The sequence below is a fragment of the Thermomyces lanuginosus genome (genome assembly GCF_041956635.1).
Source record: "Thermomyces lanuginosus strain ATCC 200065 unplaced genomic scaffold VTN49scaffold_27, whole genome shotgun sequence".
NCBI lineage: Eukaryota > Fungi > Ascomycota > Eurotiomycetes > Eurotiales > Trichocomaceae > Thermomyces > Thermomyces lanuginosus.
In genome coordinates this window covers 1,257,362-1,275,474 of record NW_027192361.1, presented here as the reverse complement: position 1 = coordinate 1,275,474, position 18,113 = coordinate 1,257,362, and the positions used below count along the sequence as shown (strand labels likewise).

At 52.0% G+C, this 18,113-nt stretch overlaps 11 protein-coding genes across 11 annotated transcripts; 6 read left to right on the top strand and 5 right to left on the bottom strand.

The window, feature by feature from the left end:
* Positions 1-49: 49 nt before the first annotated feature.
* Positions 50-1,353, top strand: VTN49DRAFT_2713 (uncharacterized protein; the record flags this gene model as incomplete). The annotated part of the gene is made up of 4 exons (XM_069410469.1): positions 50-282; positions 336-437; positions 489-1,172; positions 1,224-1,353. 4 exons carry the CDS (start codon positions 50-52, stop codon positions 1,351-1,353), a joined length of 1,149 nt encoding a protein of 382 aa, XP_069269271.1.
* A 309-nt stretch (positions 1,354-1,662) lies between these two features.
* Positions 1,663-2,603, top strand: VTN49DRAFT_2712 (uncharacterized protein; the record flags this gene model as incomplete). The annotated part of the gene is made up of 2 exons (XM_069410468.1): positions 1,663-1,965; positions 2,079-2,603. 2 exons carry the CDS (start codon positions 1,663-1,665, stop codon positions 2,601-2,603), a joined length of 828 nt encoding a protein of 275 aa, XP_069269270.1.
* A 264-nt stretch (positions 2,604-2,867) lies between these two features.
* On the bottom strand, positions 2,868-3,357 carry VTN49DRAFT_2711 (40S ribosomal protein eS25; the record flags this gene model as incomplete). The annotated part of the gene is made up of 4 exons (XM_069410467.1): positions 2,868-2,890; positions 2,972-3,181; positions 3,245-3,299; positions 3,355-3,357. 4 exons carry the CDS (start codon positions 3,355-3,357, stop codon positions 2,868-2,870), a joined length of 291 nt encoding a protein of 96 aa, XP_069269269.1.
* Positions 3,358-3,725: 368 nt separating this feature from the next.
* On the bottom strand, positions 3,726-5,262 carry VTN49DRAFT_2710 (uncharacterized protein; the record flags this gene model as incomplete). Its single annotated transcript, XM_069410466.1, has 3 exons — positions 3,726-4,304; positions 4,354-5,192; positions 5,241-5,262. 3 exons carry the CDS (start codon positions 5,260-5,262, stop codon positions 3,726-3,728), a joined length of 1,440 nt encoding a protein of 479 aa, XP_069269268.1.
* A 407-nt stretch (positions 5,263-5,669) lies between these two features.
* VTN49DRAFT_2709 (uncharacterized protein) lies at positions 5,670-7,293 on the top strand (the record flags this gene model as incomplete). The annotated part of the gene is made up of 2 exons (XM_069410464.1): positions 5,670-5,807; positions 5,866-7,293. The coding sequence occupies 2 exons, from the start codon at positions 5,670-5,672 to the stop codon at positions 7,291-7,293; spliced, it is 1,566 nt and encodes a 521-aa protein (XP_069269267.1).
* A 120-nt stretch (positions 7,294-7,413) lies between these two features.
* On the bottom strand, positions 7,414-8,743 carry VTN49DRAFT_2708 (uncharacterized protein; the record flags this gene model as incomplete). Its single annotated transcript, XM_069410463.1, has 2 exons — positions 7,414-8,369; positions 8,428-8,743. 2 exons carry the CDS (start codon positions 8,741-8,743, stop codon positions 7,414-7,416), a joined length of 1,272 nt encoding a protein of 423 aa, XP_069269266.1.
* Positions 8,744-9,188: 445 nt separating this feature from the next.
* Positions 9,189-10,887, bottom strand: VTN49DRAFT_2707 (uncharacterized protein; the record flags this gene model as incomplete). Its single annotated transcript, XM_069410462.1, has 4 exons — positions 9,189-10,089; positions 10,140-10,333; positions 10,384-10,827; positions 10,885-10,887. The coding sequence occupies 4 exons, from the start codon at positions 10,885-10,887 to the stop codon at positions 9,189-9,191; spliced, it is 1,542 nt and encodes a 513-aa protein (XP_069269265.1).
* Positions 10,888-11,388: 501 nt separating this feature from the next.
* VTN49DRAFT_2706 (uncharacterized protein) lies at positions 11,389-13,961 on the top strand (the record flags this gene model as incomplete). The annotated part of the gene is made up of 2 exons (XM_069410461.1): positions 11,389-12,444; positions 12,498-13,961. 2 exons carry the CDS (start codon positions 11,389-11,391, stop codon positions 13,959-13,961), a joined length of 2,520 nt encoding a protein of 839 aa, XP_069269264.1.
* A 349-nt stretch (positions 13,962-14,310) lies between these two features.
* On the bottom strand, positions 14,311-15,896 carry VTN49DRAFT_2705 (uncharacterized protein; the record flags this gene model as incomplete). Its single annotated transcript, XM_069410460.1, has 3 exons — positions 14,311-14,464; positions 15,641-15,775; positions 15,844-15,896. 3 exons carry the CDS (start codon positions 15,894-15,896, stop codon positions 14,311-14,313), a joined length of 342 nt encoding a protein of 113 aa, XP_069269263.1.
* A 42-nt stretch (positions 15,897-15,938) lies between these two features.
* VTN49DRAFT_2704 (uncharacterized protein) lies at positions 15,939-17,573 on the top strand (the record flags this gene model as incomplete). Its single annotated transcript, XM_069410459.1, has 8 exons — positions 15,939-15,952; positions 16,020-16,063; positions 16,127-16,152; positions 16,242-16,332; positions 16,387-16,477; positions 16,528-16,688; positions 16,743-17,034; positions 17,084-17,573. 8 exons carry the CDS (start codon positions 15,939-15,941, stop codon positions 17,571-17,573), a joined length of 1,209 nt encoding a protein of 402 aa, XP_069269262.1.
* A 24-nt stretch (positions 17,574-17,597) lies between these two features.
* On the top strand, positions 17,598-17,897 carry VTN49DRAFT_2703 (uncharacterized protein; the record flags this gene model as incomplete). Its single annotated transcript, XM_069410458.1, has 2 exons — positions 17,598-17,702; positions 17,766-17,897. The coding sequence occupies 2 exons, from the start codon at positions 17,598-17,600 to the stop codon at positions 17,895-17,897; spliced, it is 237 nt and encodes a 78-aa protein (XP_069269261.1).
* Between the last annotated feature and the right edge of the window lie 216 nt (positions 17,898-18,113).

Genomic DNA, 18,113 nt, shown 5'->3' with positions numbered 1-18,113 from the left:
CCTGATTGCCCGTCGGTCAAATTTACTTTGTGCTTATGCTGGCAATAACATGCCGGTGGCTCCTCGTCCGTCTCGCATCTTCGTGGAACCGGGCCCGCCACGAGAGTTGTTCGTGGATTCTTCCCTCTTACATGGACAACCTCCAATTATCCGGACGGAAGCACAGCTAAGACTGGAGAATACATTACAGGGAGCAAACCAGACGTTAACACGACCTGGCCAGCCATCGGCCAGTCGAGCGCGAGATGCCAAACCTCGGTTGTTGTTGATGGGCTTGCGAAGGTAGGTGTCTCGCAATCCGTGGAACATCTCTCTGGTTAACTGGCTGTCTCCAGGAGTGGCAAATCATCCATTGCCAGTGTAGTGTTCCACAAAATGCCGCCTAACGAGACACTGTTTCTGGAATCGACGACGAGAATACAAAAGGATTCCATACAGTATGTTCGGTCCCTGCCGAACTAGGGACTTTCATCTGACCGTGATGACAGCTCGTTTATGGATTTTCAAGTCTGGGACTTTCCAGGGCAACTAGAATATCTGGAACCGTCATTTGATCTGGAAGACATTTTCGGCTCACTCGGAGCGCTGGTATGGGTGATCGATGCGCAGGACGACTACCTCGATTCGGTAGCGCGCCTGAATCGCACGATTCTCACCGTGCAGCAGTACTATCCCAATATCAACATCGAGGTGTTCATCCACAAAGTGGACGGGCTGTCTGAAGAGTACCGCACCGACACATTCCAGGACATTGTTCAACGAATCTCGGATGAGCTCAGCGATGCGGGCTATGAAAACGCGCCGGTTCACTACTACCTGACGTCGATTTATGACTACTCGGTTTTCGAGGCTTTTAGCAAAGTGATTCAGAAGCTCATTCCGCAGCTTCCGGCGCTGGAAAACCTCATCACCATCCTCGCCAACAACTGCGGCTTCGAGAAGACATATCTCTTCGACGTGCTTAGCAAGATCTACATTGCGTCTGACACACGACCGGTGGACATGGCGTGCTATGAGATGTGTTCCGACTACATCGACGTGATTGTCGATGTCTCGGAGCTGTACTCCTGGGACCATCCTGACCGGACACCCAAGGGGGATCAGGTGCGCGAGGCAGAGAGTCATGTTATCCTTCATGACAGGAGCATGATCCATCTGATGGAAATGAACAAGTAATGAATACCCTGCCTTGATGCATAATGGCTGATACTGACGTATGATAGATACCTCTGCTTGGTCTCGGTGATCCGCAACCCAGAAGCGAAAGACAAGCGCGGCCTGATTGATATGAACTGTCGGGTGTTCCAGGATGCATTGAATGAGATTTTCTCGAGAAGTTGGGAGCAGGAATAGGCATGTGTAGTATAATAGGTAGCCAGCCTATGGTCCTTTAGTAATACCAATGATTTGATATCGTCACTCGTAGAGTCGAGACTGGAAAATATTGAAGAATAGCAATTTTGATATGATATGTAAAGAAAGAATTGGTGAAGTCGGCATCCAAAGAGTATGGTATCTGTGCAGCAATCAGGTCCCTTTCAACGCCATCTCTTGATCCGACCATCTGACCCATCCGCAAGGCACCGACCGACGTGTACAACCAGACAGAATACGACTGGAACTTCCACAACACCAAAGGAGAATCGAACAAAAAGAAAAAAAATGAGCACTCTTCGACACCGGCACGTACCGACATCGGAACCACGCGAGACATCCAAAGACGAGGAGCAAACAGACTCGGAATCGGAAACACCAGAAGAAAAGCAGCATCAACGCAAAATCCGGACTGTCACCGACGACGATGACGAAGGGCGTTTGATCAGCACCCTCGACATCATCCGGGTTATTGTTACGCTCATTATCTTGGGCGCGGGACTAAGCTATTACCTGACGAGCGGCGATAGCTTTACCTGGGGATACCGACGACCATGGTGGATGCAACCGAAGCGAATCGAGCGATGGATTGTAAAGTCCCTTTGCCCCCTTCCATTCTTCCTGACTTCACGTTTCCTTCCGAAGTAGAAAGAAATAATGCTGAACCGTTCTGTGTTGTCTAACCCGACATGCGGGTTTTATAGAAAGGGCCTATCAACCTTACACCCGACGAACTAGCTCTCTACAACGGCACCGATCCCAATCTACCACTCTACCTCGCCATCAACGGGACAATCTTCGACGTCAGCGCGAACCGCGCAATCTACGGCCCCGGCGGAAGCTACAATTTCTTTGTCGGCCGCGATGCGACCCGGGCGTTCGTTACGGGATGTTTCCGCGAGGACCTGACGGATGACCTGCGCGGCGTGGAGGAGATGTACATTCCCATTGAGGATGACGACGATTCACCCCATGAAAGGGGCCTGAGCGCGTTCCACAAGGAGCAACGGGCGAAGCGGGAGCGGGACGAGGCGCTGGAGAAAGTCCACGCGCAGGTCAGACATTGGGTTGACTTCTACTCGAATCACCAAAAGTATTTCCCAGTCGGCAAGGTAGTGTCAGACGGCAAACCAAAAAAGGACGATGGGAAGGTAAGACCGTTGTGCGAAGGTGCGCAGCGCAATCGGCCCAAGAGGAGCGAGTTGAACCGGAAATTCTACGCTAGTTGATTGTCGTATTTTCGTGTTCGTTTGCTGCATTGTACGATATGGAATGGGCGAATTGGTGCGTTATCGTGTCTGCATTTCTGTAGAATAATGTCATTGACATTGACATTGACATTGACATGTCCTACATCCTAATCGGATTTCCGAACCATGCCAACTGATGCAAGTCCACACAGACACCGCCCAAACTCTCGTAGGATATCCGTAGCGTCCGTAACAAAACGAGAAGATCTAGAAAAACATCGAACCCAAAGGGACACAACTTTTTTACTCCCCGGTAACGGCGCGAGCTGTAAAAGAAACGCATCATCAGCAACTGCCTTCACCACTTCACAACACAACCCAGGGTAGTAAAACGGAGATAAACATACTGTAGATCTTCATCTTCGAATGTCCCACGACTTGCCGGATCTGACCCTTCTCCTCCAGCTCGGCCAGCGCTTGCCGAGCGAGGCTGCCGTTGATCTTGAGGCGGTCAACCAGGGTAGCGACCGTGATCAGGCGGTAGGACTGGACATCCTTGTTGAGCTTCTCCTGGGTGGTCTTGTCGAGGACAACGGCGTGGTTGGCCTTGTCCTTGACTGTAGTAACCCGTCAGATCGAGTTCGGTTTCCTTTCCCGCAAAACCAACGCGCACAACGTACCCTTGCCCTTGGACCACTTCTTCTTTTGCTTCTTGCCGCCGGACGCTGCTGGTGCCTATTCACGAAAGGTTAAATTCTAAGTTTTCAAGGGTCAATTCGCCGTAACTCACCATCTTGTCGGTTGGTGATGCTCAACGGAAGGTGAAGGGAAAACTTCAGAATCCGGGAGTCTTTAGCGAGATCCGCCTAGCGCCAAGTGCGAAATTCGCCAGTGGGGGAATGACTAAGCACGTTTCAAACCCTAAACCCTGATTCACGTGATTCAATGAATTCTATTGGATGTACAGCTCAAGAGCATAATACTCCCTGTTTGCTGTGAGTTCTCTACATTTTCCAAGGCCATATCGCAGTGGTGAACTACATCTCCGCCCTTTCCATGGTCGTCGATTCCAACGCGGTAACTATCCTATAGTGGTAGGCAGTATCAACACTAGGAAGCGGTCGCAGTTCCGGAATACATGTCTCGTACAGACTTCCATTGCTATCGCACTGCAGAATAGACTATATCAAAGGTTCCCTGTCCTCCTTCTCCCAGGTTGGTCACCTGTCCAAGCATGGCATCTCCCGAGGCAACGAACCAGAACGTCGATGGTTCATCGCGACTTGAAGGCGACACCCATGCAACCTCGTATTTTCCAACATCACTTCTCGCAACCGGGACCGTGGCAACCGCTGGATGCGCACCACTCGGCCATATGTAAATGGCGGGCGTCGTATTAGTGGTTGTTACCAGTAGTTCCTCTCTAGATGGATGCCATAGTACTTGGCGCACGTTATGGTTGTGAACGAGGGCAGATACCAGCCCAATTGACGGGCGGAATGACCATATCCAGACAATGTTTGGGCGAGTCTGGTCTACTGTAGCGAGGAGGCCGCCATCGTGCGAAAATTGGATAATGGACACGCCACGAGGCAACCCGGAAGAGTCCGGGGTTGTGTCGAATGCTGAAGCTTCTGCATATTCCGGCTCACCGTTGGAAGGAGATGATTGTTCGCGCCAAATCAGTGGAGCGACTGAATGGGTTTGGAATGTGTGTGATAATACAGTCGAGCAGGAAAACTGCGGTGTGTAAGAAAAATGTCATCAGTTATCATTTGGCCATACTCACCGTACGCGCATTGACAACGTCTGCTGTCCCATCATTCTTCCCAACGATCAAGTAAGGTGTTTTCTGATCCTTACCGGCAGGAGCCCACTCTATTGCTCTCACACCGAGATCATGGACGTTCTCCAAATCTTTTGGTCCTGTATATGTGCGTAGGAACTGGCCGTCTGCCGTGTAAATGGATACACGGGTCCCGTTGCTCGCCGTATCCCAGACGGCAAGCCACCGCCCATCTGGACTCCATTTCAAGCCTTGCGCATCGACAGTCTGCAAAGAAACTTTGTTTATGACTTCATAACTGTTCGGTTCGTGAATGGTGAGCAGGTCGGTTCCCTCCGGCTTGAGCAAAATGGCAAATTGCCGCGTTCGAGGACGGTAGCCGTGACCCTGAGCTTGTGGACTGCAGGCCTTGGGCGATTTTATGACCATGATCCGGCCAGTGTCAACATCTGCAATGCTAGCCTTTGTCATCCACGCGTTCAAGATGACAATCTCAGACTCGCTGGGCCCGAACTCGACACACGTTCCCCCGGCATTGTCTATATCGGCTACCCAAGTTCCCGACTCCAAATCGTAGATAGAGACTTGACTCTCTCCTGCGCACAAAATCCGACGCGGAGCAGTAGAGCATACAGGAGTCTTCTTTTGATTTTTCGAGTCCTGGGATCCTTTCCTCGAAGATATTCGGACGATTTTCAACTGCGACGCGAGTGGTTCTTTCAATGTTATTGATCCAATGAATCTTGACCCATCGTCGAGCGGTGTTGCCGAGTGTGTTGATATTTTGCTTCCGATGACTTGAGCCACATACTGCCCGTCTGGGGCAATGGCGGTCATGGACACTGTTCCTGTTAGTCGTCCTTTGGTGTAGAACGTGCTGTTTGTTTTACCTCCATGCGCTTGCGACGCCATAATAGTTCCCCAAAAATATTAACTGATTGAGCCTATTGGCTTTTGCTCCTTGTGCAATTGATAAGGTTCATTTGCTTCACCTTCAATGTCAGCACATGTCCATGCAGCCGAGTCAACCCTTACATCCACCCGAGCTCGGTCCAACGAAGCTTGAATTCGCGTGGATCTCGAGAGCGATAAGATAAGATCGGATCTTATCTCGGAGTTCGGATCAATGTTGTTGCGAACAAAATATCAAATTCGTTGGCCACTGCCCGCTTGAATCCCGAACTGATATTGCCCGTATTCATGATTAGGAAAGGGGAGTGTGGGAAATCTTCAAAATAGTTTTGCACAGGTTTCTGAGAGTCCCCGTTTGGGGCAGAAGTCCTCTCAGGTCGTTCCGGTCAGGCGCGGCCTTCAGCGTTATGGCGCAAGAATCGGTTCGAGAGGCCGACGGAGCAGCCGCCCAGGTTGCTCCGAGGAAGTTGACCGGGAGGCAGTTCTATGAGAGCATCGGTAGCCCCAAATATGTCGTTGCGCCGATGGTTGATCGCTCTGAGTTCGTATGTTCTCCCCACGTTCCGCAGTTGAGTTCCAAGAGCTGGACTAACATTTGAACAGGCGTGGCGAATGCTCACTCGCTCGTTCATGAAATCCGATTCGCGACCCATCTTGGCTTATTCGCCAATGTTTCATGCTCGTCTGTTCAAAGAGACCGGTGGTTTTAGGGCACAACACTTCCAGCCCATTCGCACCACCGCCGAAGGCGAGACGGTATCATATCTCGACGGCAACCCCGCATTCGATCGTCCGCTCATTGTTCAATTTTGTGCGAACAACCCGGATGACTTCCTAGAAGCCGCGCGCCATGTTGCGCCCTATTGTGATGCGGTGGATTTGAACCTGGGCTGTCCTCAGGGCATCGCGCGCAAAGGCCACTATGGCGCCTTCCTGCAAGAAGACTGGGACCTGATCTATCGCCTGATCAACAAGCTCCACACGGAACTTCCGATCCCCGTTACCGCCAAGTTCCGCATTTTAGAAACCAAGGAAAAGACGCTCGAGTACGCAAAGATGATTCTTTCCGCCGGCGCAAGCATCATCACCGTGCACGGACGGCGAAGGGAGCAAAAGGGCCACAATACGGGGTTGGCGGATTGGAGTTATATCCGGTACCTGCGCGATAACTTGCCACCGGAGACTGTGATCTTCGCCAACGGCAACATCCTCAATCATGACGACCTGGAACGATGTCTCAAGGAGACCGGAGCGGACGGCATCGTGAGCGCCGAAGGTAACCTATCTGACCCCAGTATCTTCGCCGAGCCCCCGCCTGTCGGGAGTGAGGGTCGCGAGTACTGGCGCGGGCGTACTGGGCATGGTGGCTACCGCATGGATGCCGTAATGCGACGCTACATGGACATCATCCATAAATACGTACTGGGCCAACAGCCACCTGAGCGGAAACCGTTGTACATCCCATCCGATCCGGAGCCGGCTCCAGAAGAGTCCCAGGCGGTGGCCGAGCCCGCCGAGGAAGAAGCAGAAGAGCCACCAAAGAAGAAGCAAAAGAAAGAGAAGGAGAAGAGAACGTACGATCCTAACCTCACGGCAATGCAAGGCCATCTCTTCCAACTCCTGCGACCGTTGGTCTCAAAGCACACGCATATCCGTGACGCGCTGGCGCGAACCCGCGCAGGAGACATTGCCTCATTCGAGAAGATCCTTTCCATGGTCGAAGAGGTTGTCAAACAAGGCATCCAGGATTACGAACGTGACCCGGAGAAATACGACTCAATATACCAACTCACGGACTCCAACGGCGACAAGCTGGAGGGTTCGAAAGCCACCATTGCGCAGTACGGCCGGCCCTGGTGGGTGTGCCAGCCGTACGTCCGTCCGCTACCGGAGGAAGCGATTGCACTAGGCGCCATGCAGCCTAGTAAGAAGGACCTAAAACAACAGCAGAAGGCCATAGAAGCGAGTACGCAAGTGAATGATGTCACGGAACAGCCTGCCTCCCGTGAGGCTGTTGTGGTACCGAGTTGATACCCTAGAAGTACATATAGACATTGTTTTGTTCATATCTGCATATCTGTGGCGTTGGTTTTCTTTTCTTTTATGTACATAGTTATTTTTTTTTAAAAAAAAAAAAAAAAAAAAACCACGTTATCGGTTCAAACCTGTCTCTTGAGACTTGACCTCCTTCCATCGTCTGTAGGCGCTTCGTCCTGAACCATCCGGGTTCTCTCTCCATCCCCAGACCAGGCAGTAATGTTGTGCCAACAACACCCACTCCTCCATCTCATCCAGCATCTCCAAGGTCGCGACGCGCTCCTTCTCCTTGTCACTGACCCAATGCTGCCAGATAAAATCAATGTCTGCAACTCCTTGGCCGGAGGAAAAGCCATGCTCTTCAAGACGTCGGCGCTGTGCTTCCAGCGTCGCATACTTGTGCAGCGTCTGTAAATGGATCCCCCGAGCCGCGAGATTGGAGACCATCGTTCTGCCAAAGGGGTCATCGGGACGAATAGGCTCGTAGATGATCAGGCCCAGCGGCGTTGACTGCGGAAACAGAGTAGCGAAGTAGTTTACCGCGCGTGCGGCGTCCGCGGGGGACAAGTAAATCAAACAGCATTCCGAGATAAGCAGGGTGGGCAGAGAGGTATCAACGCCTGGAAGAGACGTTGACGCCGACGACGATCCTGACTCCGGCCCCTCGCCGGTGGGTGGTGCAAGTGTCCTTAGATCAACAGGATGAATATGGTAATTGGCTGAATGCAGGGCATCGCTCGCATCTGACACCTCTACTCGTACTGTCTCCCCAGTTTCCGCCTGTTGGTCGCTGCCCTCCGGCGCAATTCCAATCGTTCGCTGCAGGACTGGAGACGTCCGAATGGCCCGAATCTTGCTCGCCGTGTTGGCGGGGAGATCGATCTCATGGTAGACGGGCAGCTCACGGTTCTCGCGTTGACGGCGGGCAAAGATCCGGAAGACTCGCGTGTCGGACCCTGCGCCTAGGGAGATGATCTGCTTCTTCCGAGGTGGTTGACCATCGTCGCCGTCGTCGTCTTCTAGGAATCGATTGACCAGTTCATCGATTGCCGTTGTGCGGACATAAGTGCCTAAAATACCCTGTTAGCATCTCGCTGGTATCATTGCAGACAGGCGTGGCAGACAGACCTCGGTTGATGATGGGCAGCCTCCTCACACCAGCGCCTGGTCCAGTTGTTGAAGATGGTGCTGATGGTGACGATGTCGATGGGGCTACCGCCCGTGCAAAGGGGTCCTCCAAATACCCTAGCTCAACCGCACTGAGGCGCGAGACACTCGCATCGTTGTCCGTGCCTAGGATGATCCGGTCCTTGGCCTGCGAGCTGTCACTGTCGTGCGGATGATCCCCTCCGGAGGGGTAGCCGCGGGGAGCTCGCGCGCGACCGCGCAACCCGCCTCGGCCACGGCGTAGAGTATTGAGGTTAGGAATTGACGGGGCAGACATGGATAGGTCGTGTGGTTCGTTCGGAGGGGCTGGGAGATTGAGTTTAGGGTGTCTGTCAAAAGCCTGATCTATGACATGACGCTTCGATTCTATTGTCGGATGTGCTGGATAAAAGTACTCCGTAGTCCTATATTGTTCGGCCTAGATGTACCCTTAATTGACGGTAGACTTTCTCGACTTATCCGTCTCGTAACACGTTCAGATCGACGTTTTCAAATGTCGCGTGTTTGTCAATTGTTGAAATCGTGGGGAAGAGTTGGTTGAAGCACCACCTAACGGTGACCTCTAATCAGCTAGAGGGCTCCCGCAATCACTAAAGTCGAGCTATTTCTAAAACAGAGAGCCTCCTACAGAACAAGTCGATGACTGTATTACAGTAGTTCAATTCAGTTGTCTAATCTTTTCAGTCCATCAACAAGCAGAAGTCAAATGACACACAAAACGCCTACTCAATCACATAGCCCTCGGCCACTGTCTTGACGTCCTTAGAGAAACCAACACCTTCTGCCATCTCCAATAGAGCCACCCCGGTGACATCAACATCGACGAACGGGTTTGTCTTGTTGAAGCGCACGTTCATCGGGAAGAACTCGTTCTCGTCGGTCTCACCGGCCACCTCAAACTCGAAGCTGCCGGACGGGTTGCTCGAGTCCACCGCGCCCAAGTTCCACTCCAGACTGTCTCCGGAAACTTCATAGACAGCATCGAAGCTGGACACGGTCGGTTCTGTAGAGCTGTACGGAATCGTCACCGCCACGTCCCGCAGCGTATCCGACCCGGTCAACTCGTACTCCACCGTCACGGTGGTCGAGTCCGAGCCCTTGTTCACCCAGACAGTAAAGTTGATGGGAAGAACCTCGCTGGGGTCGGCATTGTTGCCCGCAACGCGCCACCGCAGGACGGCAATCGATTTGTTAATGGGGAACTGCTTGGAGGGGTCTTGCAGTTGAATGGCATTCGTGTTGGTGAAGGCGTTCTTGTCGACATTGGGGTTTGTTCGGAACTGCGCGCCGTGTGTGGGATTCGTTTGTAGGTTAATCCTGATCCGAGAAAAGGCTGGATCCGAGATACGCAACTGCAGATCCCCCTTCACTTCGAAAGAGTTTAAGGCACCATCTCGGCTCAGTCGAGCAGCGATGGTCTCGGCAATGGTAACATGGACCGGCTCGCGATCGGCTGACAGGCTTGCGCGAGTCTCTGGTGCTTGAGGGGTGGATGGCTGGGGAGTCACCAGAGGTGACGATTCTTCGGCCTCCGGGCCCAGCTCGCCACGGACCTTCTCGTACATATCTGTAGTTTTGGACTTCTTGCCGAGCTGCATGCCCTTGCCGCGTGTCGGAAGAGGCCTGAGCCGTTAGTAATGAGCAAGAAGTACTGAGAGTCCGAGGGCACTCACTTTGCAAAAGTCTTCTTCTCTGCCTCGTAGGTGTCGTAGGTCTCAGGTACCGACGGACGGGTCGGTGGCGTGTACACAGGATATGAAGGAGTGCGAGGAGGGATGCCACGAGCATTTCGGGCGGCCTCCTTCCGCTGCATTTCGAGTTGCTTGGCCTTCCGCTTGCGCTCTTCGCTGGCCTCGAGTTCCTTGTTCTGCGGGTTGTCAGTCGGCCCAGAAGCTCACGTTCGCGATCCAGACGCACCCTCTCAATGATCTCCTGGATTCGCTCTTCGTGACTCTCCATTTCCAAGAACGTCTTGATCTGGCTCAGCGATAGGTTCTCCCGGTACCCCTGGGTGACCAGCTCGTCAAATGCGCTCAACAACTCAAAGGCATTGCGTAGAATCTCCCGCTCGTCCAGGCTTCGGCAAATGCTCGTGGTCACCTGCGCAAACAGGTGCAAGCTGTCGATATCTTGCAAGATGTTGGACTGCTTGTTGGTAATGAGGACAATGTACAGCTCGTCCAGCGGCTGATACACAAAGCGAACATTGTCCTGCTCGACCGTCGTGTGTTGCGTTCCGGACTGGGCCAGCTTCGGGAACGATGCGAGAAGCGCTTCAACTCGCGACCGCGCAATCTCGCGGAACTGTCTCGACAGCACGGCCTTGCCGCCACGAGTGCATATGGACGCTGCGAGGACGACCTGTGTGCGGAATCAGCACATGCTCGCAAGGCAGCGGGACTGATTTAGAGAACGCACCATGGTTGCAGTATGATCTAGCCAATTTCTCTCAGATATCAAGATCAGACAAGAATGGCCAGTGGAAAGGACGTCCTCAACAGTCGGGACGTTCAGTGGTTTCTGGCTTTGCTGTTCACTACTGACACCCCCCGTCCGTAATTAACTTACCCGTTTTGGAGGGATTTATGCCTCAGGAATCAGGCTGCAATCACGATGGTCTGTGCACGGCACGCTCGCTTCTCAATCCGTCGGGCACCTCCGGTTTTTGTCCCTCCACCGTCAACGCCTTCTCTCATTTCGAACGACCACGACGGATGGACTCGATTCAGCATTCACTCTCTTCCTTCTGCAGAGTTATCAAATGGGATACTGACGGAGGCGTCGACTTGACCTCTTTTTCTACTTCTATTTCGCTCGGATTAGCCTAACCTTTCACGACAATTTCTTTGCCACGACAGGGCCCCCTGACCCCCTACCTAATTTTTTGTGATGAGTTCCGTCATCCAGTTACCCTCTATAGCCATGGAAGACCCTCTCGCCGATACGATGGACATGGCGTCTCCTTATGGAGGCCACGGAGATGATTTCGAGATCGATATCGATGTGATGGAAGACGACTCAGCTAATATAGACGGTGATTACGACCTACGTGATGCGTCCCCCGAGCCTGCCCAACAGGATCATGGCGCTGATGCAGATATGATGGACGACGTTGGCCAGCCGGCCGAGCCATATTCTGCTGCGCCCCACGAATCAGCAGCGCGTCAAGAGCACGCGTCTTTTGTATCTGAAAATGCAACGTATGAGTCGGAGATGCTAGACGATGACTACGAAGAGGATGTCGATGCTCAGATCGTCGACTCGGACGTCGCTTATGAAGAACAACCGGCCGAGGAAGTTGTAAAGAGTACGGCAGTTCCTCCGGAACAAACCGTCCAAGCAACAGAAGAGCGAGAACGTCATGAGGCGGTCAGTGATGTCCAAAACTCCGTCGCGGAGGCTACCACTCAGGACGAGAAGACGCAACCGGACGAAGTAACGGAGGTTCAAGTAACGCAAGAAGGAGCGGTTGCCACCGCAGCTTCTGAAGACCAGAAAGAAGCTCATGATGATAATGTTGAGAAAGTAGAGAGCAAAGAATCCCAGCCCGCTCCAGCTCAAGACGACAAAAACGAAGCATCAGGGGACTTGGGTGATGCTCGACCCGAGGAAGAGGCGAGCAAAGTCACCGAGAAGCAGCCTGACGCGCCTCTTGCGGTTCCTGAGGAAGAAGCCGTAGCTGGAGCCCCAGATGAGCGTGAAGGAGAGGAGCAAGCACCAGAAAGCGACTTTCAGGATTCTGACCACCATGACGAATACATACATCCAGTCAAAGTTCTGTATCAAGAAAACGAAATCTCGATGTTTCCTCCCCGCGAGGGCGATAACTCGGAGACCTTCTTCGTCGAGGATGAGAGCCTTGCATATGAAGATATTGCAACCCTAATGGCATCATGTCGTCATGTCCTCGGTGATCATGTGTCCGCTGAGGATGCGCTTGTGTTTGATATCGATTCACTAGGAATTCAGATTGCAGAGGTAAGCTCTTTCTGGTTGCGTTGCTATTTGATACACAGTCTAACATGTTCCAGGACAATATGTATGCAAGCAAGGTGACATTGTCTCAGATTGTAGATGTATACCTACACTTGTGCCAGAACGACGGCGTCGACGAACCAGAGCCACTGTATTTGACCTTGACCACAAAACCTACTCTCCCTGCGGTGCTGTCCAATCTGGAGCAGATCGCCGGCGAGGGCAAAGGTATTTCGCACGTCCAATCATGGGAGTCCTATGATGAGGACGACGTGGATGAGGCCGAGCATGGCTCTCCCGTGGAGGCAGTTAACCGTGAGGCTGTCGTGTCGGAGGGTCAGCCTCCTGAAGAAGATCCTGATCGGCCTGAGATTACTGAAAAGGCTACTGTGGAAAGTGAAAACGAAGAAACCACGGAATTAGAACACGATGAAGCGAAAGACGTTGATCAGGCAAATGAGAGCGCAGATCGTGCTCCTGAGACCGTCTCGCAATCGGGCATTGATGATGTGGATCTTAAACACGCTGAAGTTGCGGACGGAGGTTCCCAAACGACAGAAGAACGAGAGCCCGATACAGAGGGTCCCGATCACGATGTTGAAGAACCTGCACACCTGCTCGAAGGCGATGATGATGATGCCAAGGTCCGTTCGCTTTCCGAAAGGGCGCCTTCTAATGCCAGCGACGCGGGTGAAGCGTCATACCATACTGAAGAGCAAACCGAAGTCGGTGCAACTCTGGCGCAATCCTCGGCAGATGCTGTTGAAGACCATCAAGATGAAGATGTCGATTCTGCAGCGGATGCCGACCTTCCTGGAGATGAACCAAATGAAGGTCAGGCTGAAGAAGCTCAAGATGTCGTAGACAGCCGAGATCACGAGTACGACGAGCAAGATGAATCGCAGACCGCAGACGCAGATGAGGCGCAGTATGATGAAGGCGACGACTTAGAAGATGACGAGTGGCATGTTGAGGACAAAACTGCCGTTGACGCTGCCGATGCTCCAGGCGAGTCACAGGATGATTCTACAACACTATCTCATGAAGAGGATTCCCCCCACATCGATGACAACAATGACCTACAGCTTACTCCGGAGGCCGACAATGCTCTCCAGGAAACCTTGGATGGAGTCAAATTCACTAAGACCACCTCGAGAACAGACGATGGCCGACAGGATTCCGAGCCACCAGAGGATCTACTAGGCCTGGATGACGAGATCTTTGCGAATCACGAAAAGGGAAATATCGAGGAAAGCGAAACGCCGCCTGCGGAATTTGCCGAAGATGCGGCCCAAGAGGGAGGCAAGGGCGTTGATGAGCTGGGGTTCGAAGACGACTACGTTCACGTAGATGAACGCGAAACCGGAGCCGAAGTGACGAGCCCTGGAAGAAAAAGTTCACAAGGCGATGTGTCTCCGTCCCGTGAACGCGGTTCTGCTAAGCGGACTCGCGACCCGGAAGATGACCTGGATCATCCCAGCTCTCCGACGCCGAATATTAAGCGATCTCGGTCATCATGAAGCCCCTGGACCTCGCCCCAACGCCCCATGGACTCTGAGTTTGGTTCACAATAGCAGCTTTTCGCATTCTCCTTGTACCTTCGAAATTGCATTCAATGCGGATTGCATGAATGCGAAATTTGCCTCCGTCTGTTGGTTTGGTCCAGTTGCTTAGTTAGCTCACCCAGACTGGAGCCGGATGATGCGCGTGGTTCTACAGGTTGTCACTACATTTTCAGGTACGTGCCCCTCTAACAGTACAGCATTTAACATTCTATGTTTTGTGTTTGCGCCATGCTCTTCCTTTTTCCTCCGGCGTTGTGTTGGAGTTTGCGGGTCGGTATATCGGAGAGGTTTTCAACTCCGAGTTTTAAGATACTTCGGGCGGCGTTTCGGTTGGCGGATTTGCAGGCCAACAGGTTTGTTGGCTCCCATGTCTTTGTGCGTACGGTTCTGTATGATACCAGGATGTAGTCTCAGTTCGCATCAGCGCGACACCCCGGGACAGTGATACTGGCCCGTCTCTGCGTTGGGGCTTGTTATTGAGATTTGGCACGGGCGATGTAGTTGATCTGCTGAAGAAAAAAAAGATATTTACTGTTGTATCCTATCCTTCTGTATTTCATGGAGTGCAGTAGAGGTACAGTGGCCATTTGACCACGGTCGTTGCTGAAGACAAGAAGGTATAGAAGAAAGTATCCCTTGACTAGGTAGGCAAGGATTTCCATGATCACAGATGTGGCCGTTGAATATTGTCTTGATTCTCGGGTGCCTATGTCTATTCTGTCAAACGAAAGACTAGAGAGCATCTTGTAACGAGCTATAGTTACTCTACAAGACGGCCTCTGGAAGCCGTCCATGTACACACAGATGGCTAGTGGAGCGGCTGGCGAAATTTGTCGCAGCCCTCTCTCGAAGACCCGGTTCCTGAAGAGAATAGATAGCCGAGGCTTGCTGATCGTAATCTATTTCGACCAAGGAAGGTTTCAGGTCAACTAATACCTAGCAAATCTCTTTGAATCATTGTACAGAGAGTACTATGTGGAGCAGGCACAGTAGATACTTCACGGAGGCAAGGAGGAATGCAACACTCTGCATTCCGAGCCGCGTCGCCTTCCGCTTGCGCTCTTCGCTGGTCATGAGTACGGAGGAGAGTGCATAGCTAATTCCCCGAAAGTCAACGCCACCTCCCAAAAGTATTTGTCTGGCTCTTTCTTTTGCGAAGGCGATCTCTCGATCACCGTTTAACTTCTATCTGCGATCCAGCCTTAATTTAGTCGCCCCACGTTCATTGGCCAGAACTCGGATGACTCAGCATCTGAATCGTGACCCTGATTATGTAATCGTCACACTTGGTCCAAAGCGTTCGGCCAGACCAACATGACATGAAATGAAGGCTGTTCAAAGTTCAACGACAGGGTGTCCAGCGCCGATGTGCTCTAGGAGGCCTATCTCCGTTTTGCAGTGACACATTTTCATTTTCATTCATTCCGTTCTCTGTTTCTTCTTTTCCTTCCCCGTTTCTCCTCTTCAATCGGCCGCTACTGTCGGCCCCCTTGTCGCAGCCCCGTCACACCCTGGCTACTTCGCTCGTTACAGCCCTACCGACTTAGACGCGCGTCTGTTGTTGAGACTGCAGATATCCCGCCAGCCCGCAATCGAGTTTTGAGGTTTTTGAATGTTGCCGTTTGCTTGCTTACCTTTCTCCGACGTCCTTGACGCCGAGTCGACCGTGTAATTTGATCGGGAAACCGGAACGTGACTGGCTCACGTTCAGCAAGGGGTGGACGGATCTTGATTCTTTTTCCCGCGCAATCGCGTATCGGAAAGAGTATCTGTAGAACAGAGCGTGACGAACACACTGAATGCGCCTGGAAACGGTCGCCTGCCGATTCGACTTTACCGGTTCCGGTCGTAGCGTGAACAACTTTCTCCGAACGATATAGGGAGAAGCATTTGATTGATTGGCACTGTTGTGCACAACGGGGTCGATAGAAGATGGTGTCGGACAAGTATGCAGATTGATTGAGCACTTTTGCGCGCATCATTTGAGCTCGGGATTTCTGACATGGATGCTAGATACATAGGATTGGCATTAGCCATCCTCTCCACCACCGCCATAGGTACGTCCCGGGTTCCATAGTGTATCCGTATGAAATGGCCGAGCACAGTCTAACATGTTCCAGGGACTAGTTTTGTAATCACAAAAAAGGTTCGTGCTCGTCCGACAGGAATTGAGTCCGACGGGGTTTCGTCAAAGCGAATCTTAGGAGCTGGACGGCTAATCAAAGAATCGAACAGGGTCTCATGCATGCGTCGCGAAGACATGGCTTTGAAGGCGAAGGCTTCTCATACTTGAAGAGTCCCATCTGGTGGGGAGGAATCGTCACAAGTATAGTTTACTGCGTCGCATGCGTCAAGGGAGCAGGCTGACAAGCGCATACAGTGGCCATCGGCGAAGTCGCAAACTTCGCTGCATATGCCTTCGCCCCCGCAATTCTTGTCACTCCACTAGGAGCATTGAGTGTGTTGATCGGGTCGGTAGCCGTAGCAACGTGTTCGGTGTCCAGTGCTGATTGAAAGGCAGCGCGGTTCTCGGCTCATACTTTCTCAATGAACGGCTAGGGATTCTGGGAAAACTTGGCTGCGCCATGAGCCTGCTTGGATCGATCGTGATTGTCTTGCATGCTCCACCAGACAAACCGGTGGAGACAATTGACGAGATTCTAAACTATGCTTTAAGCCCAGGTACGTTATTTGTATTCAGTTAAAGTTCTACTGGAAGACTTATCGGAACTGCAGGATTTCTTTTGTACTGTCTGGCTGTAGCCATCTTCTCCACGATCATGATTTACCGGGTTGCGCCGACTCATGGAAAGAAAAATCCTCTGATTTTCCTCTCCATCTGCTCGACCGTGGGCTCGATTTCCGTTATGTCTGTCAAGGCCTTTGGCATTGCCGTGAAGTTGACGTTCGGTGGTAACAATCAATTCACGCATGCCTCGACGTATGTGTTTATGATTGTCACAGCGGTCTGCATCCTCACCCAGATGAATTACTTTAATAAGGCTCTAAATGCCTTTTCGACAAACATGTAAGATGCGCAAGCCAGTTGGATGGCCGGCTCGCTAACTCGATGCCAGTGTCAATCCTTTGTATTATGTCACCTTCACGACAGCTACCCTCTGTGCCTCTTTCATTCTCTTCAAAGGCTTCAATACTACTGACGCCGTCAGCACCATCTCGCTGCTCTGCGGCTTTTTGGTCATCTTCTCCGGGGTGTACCTGCTCAACCTGTCGCGGACAGATCCGGACGGCCGGACAACGCTGGCGACCAAGGACGAGGATGAAGATGGAATCCCAACCGATGGTATTGCCAGCTACTCTACCCGCCTTTCCATGCAAGCGAGAAGGAGTCAAGATCCCCACCGGCGAAGTTCTTCTAGCATTGCCTTCTTGAATGGGCATAGTGACCGAGAGGGTCTTATGCGCTCGTATGATGCCGAGATCGGGTTGGCAGACCTGCGGGAAGAAGATGACGGCGAACCAGGCCCGACGCGGAAACGGAGCGAAGATAGCGATAGGTCATCTTCATCATCTCAAGGACTCAACCAGAAGAACCGTCCGAGATAATACTGGCTGCGTCCCACCTCTCGGATGCTAGCCGAGTTCCCAAGAACGATCTCGTATCACAATTCCTTTTGTTCTGGATCTTGGCCCGCTACCTACAGCAGTTGTTTTTCAGGGCGGGAAAACTACGATGTGATTTCTAGATTGACCGCCAACGCTTTCATTATTTCTGCATGATCGCTACGTTTCTTTTAGATGTCCCGATCAGCGAATCGAACCGCGGATCTAGTGTGGAAAGGCTCGGTCACAAAGCGTTTGATTAATCTGTCTTTGCTTCCAGAGAATTGGATGATCCTTGCGTTCTACTGCACGGTCCGTTTGGGATGACTGGCCTTGTACATAGCACGACCTGTATTCTAGACTTGAATTGCAAAGAGCTCAGTTTCAATTTTTTGGTCTAAGAGTTGTGAACTTGTTAACCCTAAATTTGTATTCAAATTTGCAGCTAGTCTTGGCATTCTTCTCTCGGTCAGTCGATCCGCGTGTTTGCGGCTGGATGATGTATTGGATGTCGCTGGCCTTCGTTGCCAACGATCACGCGGA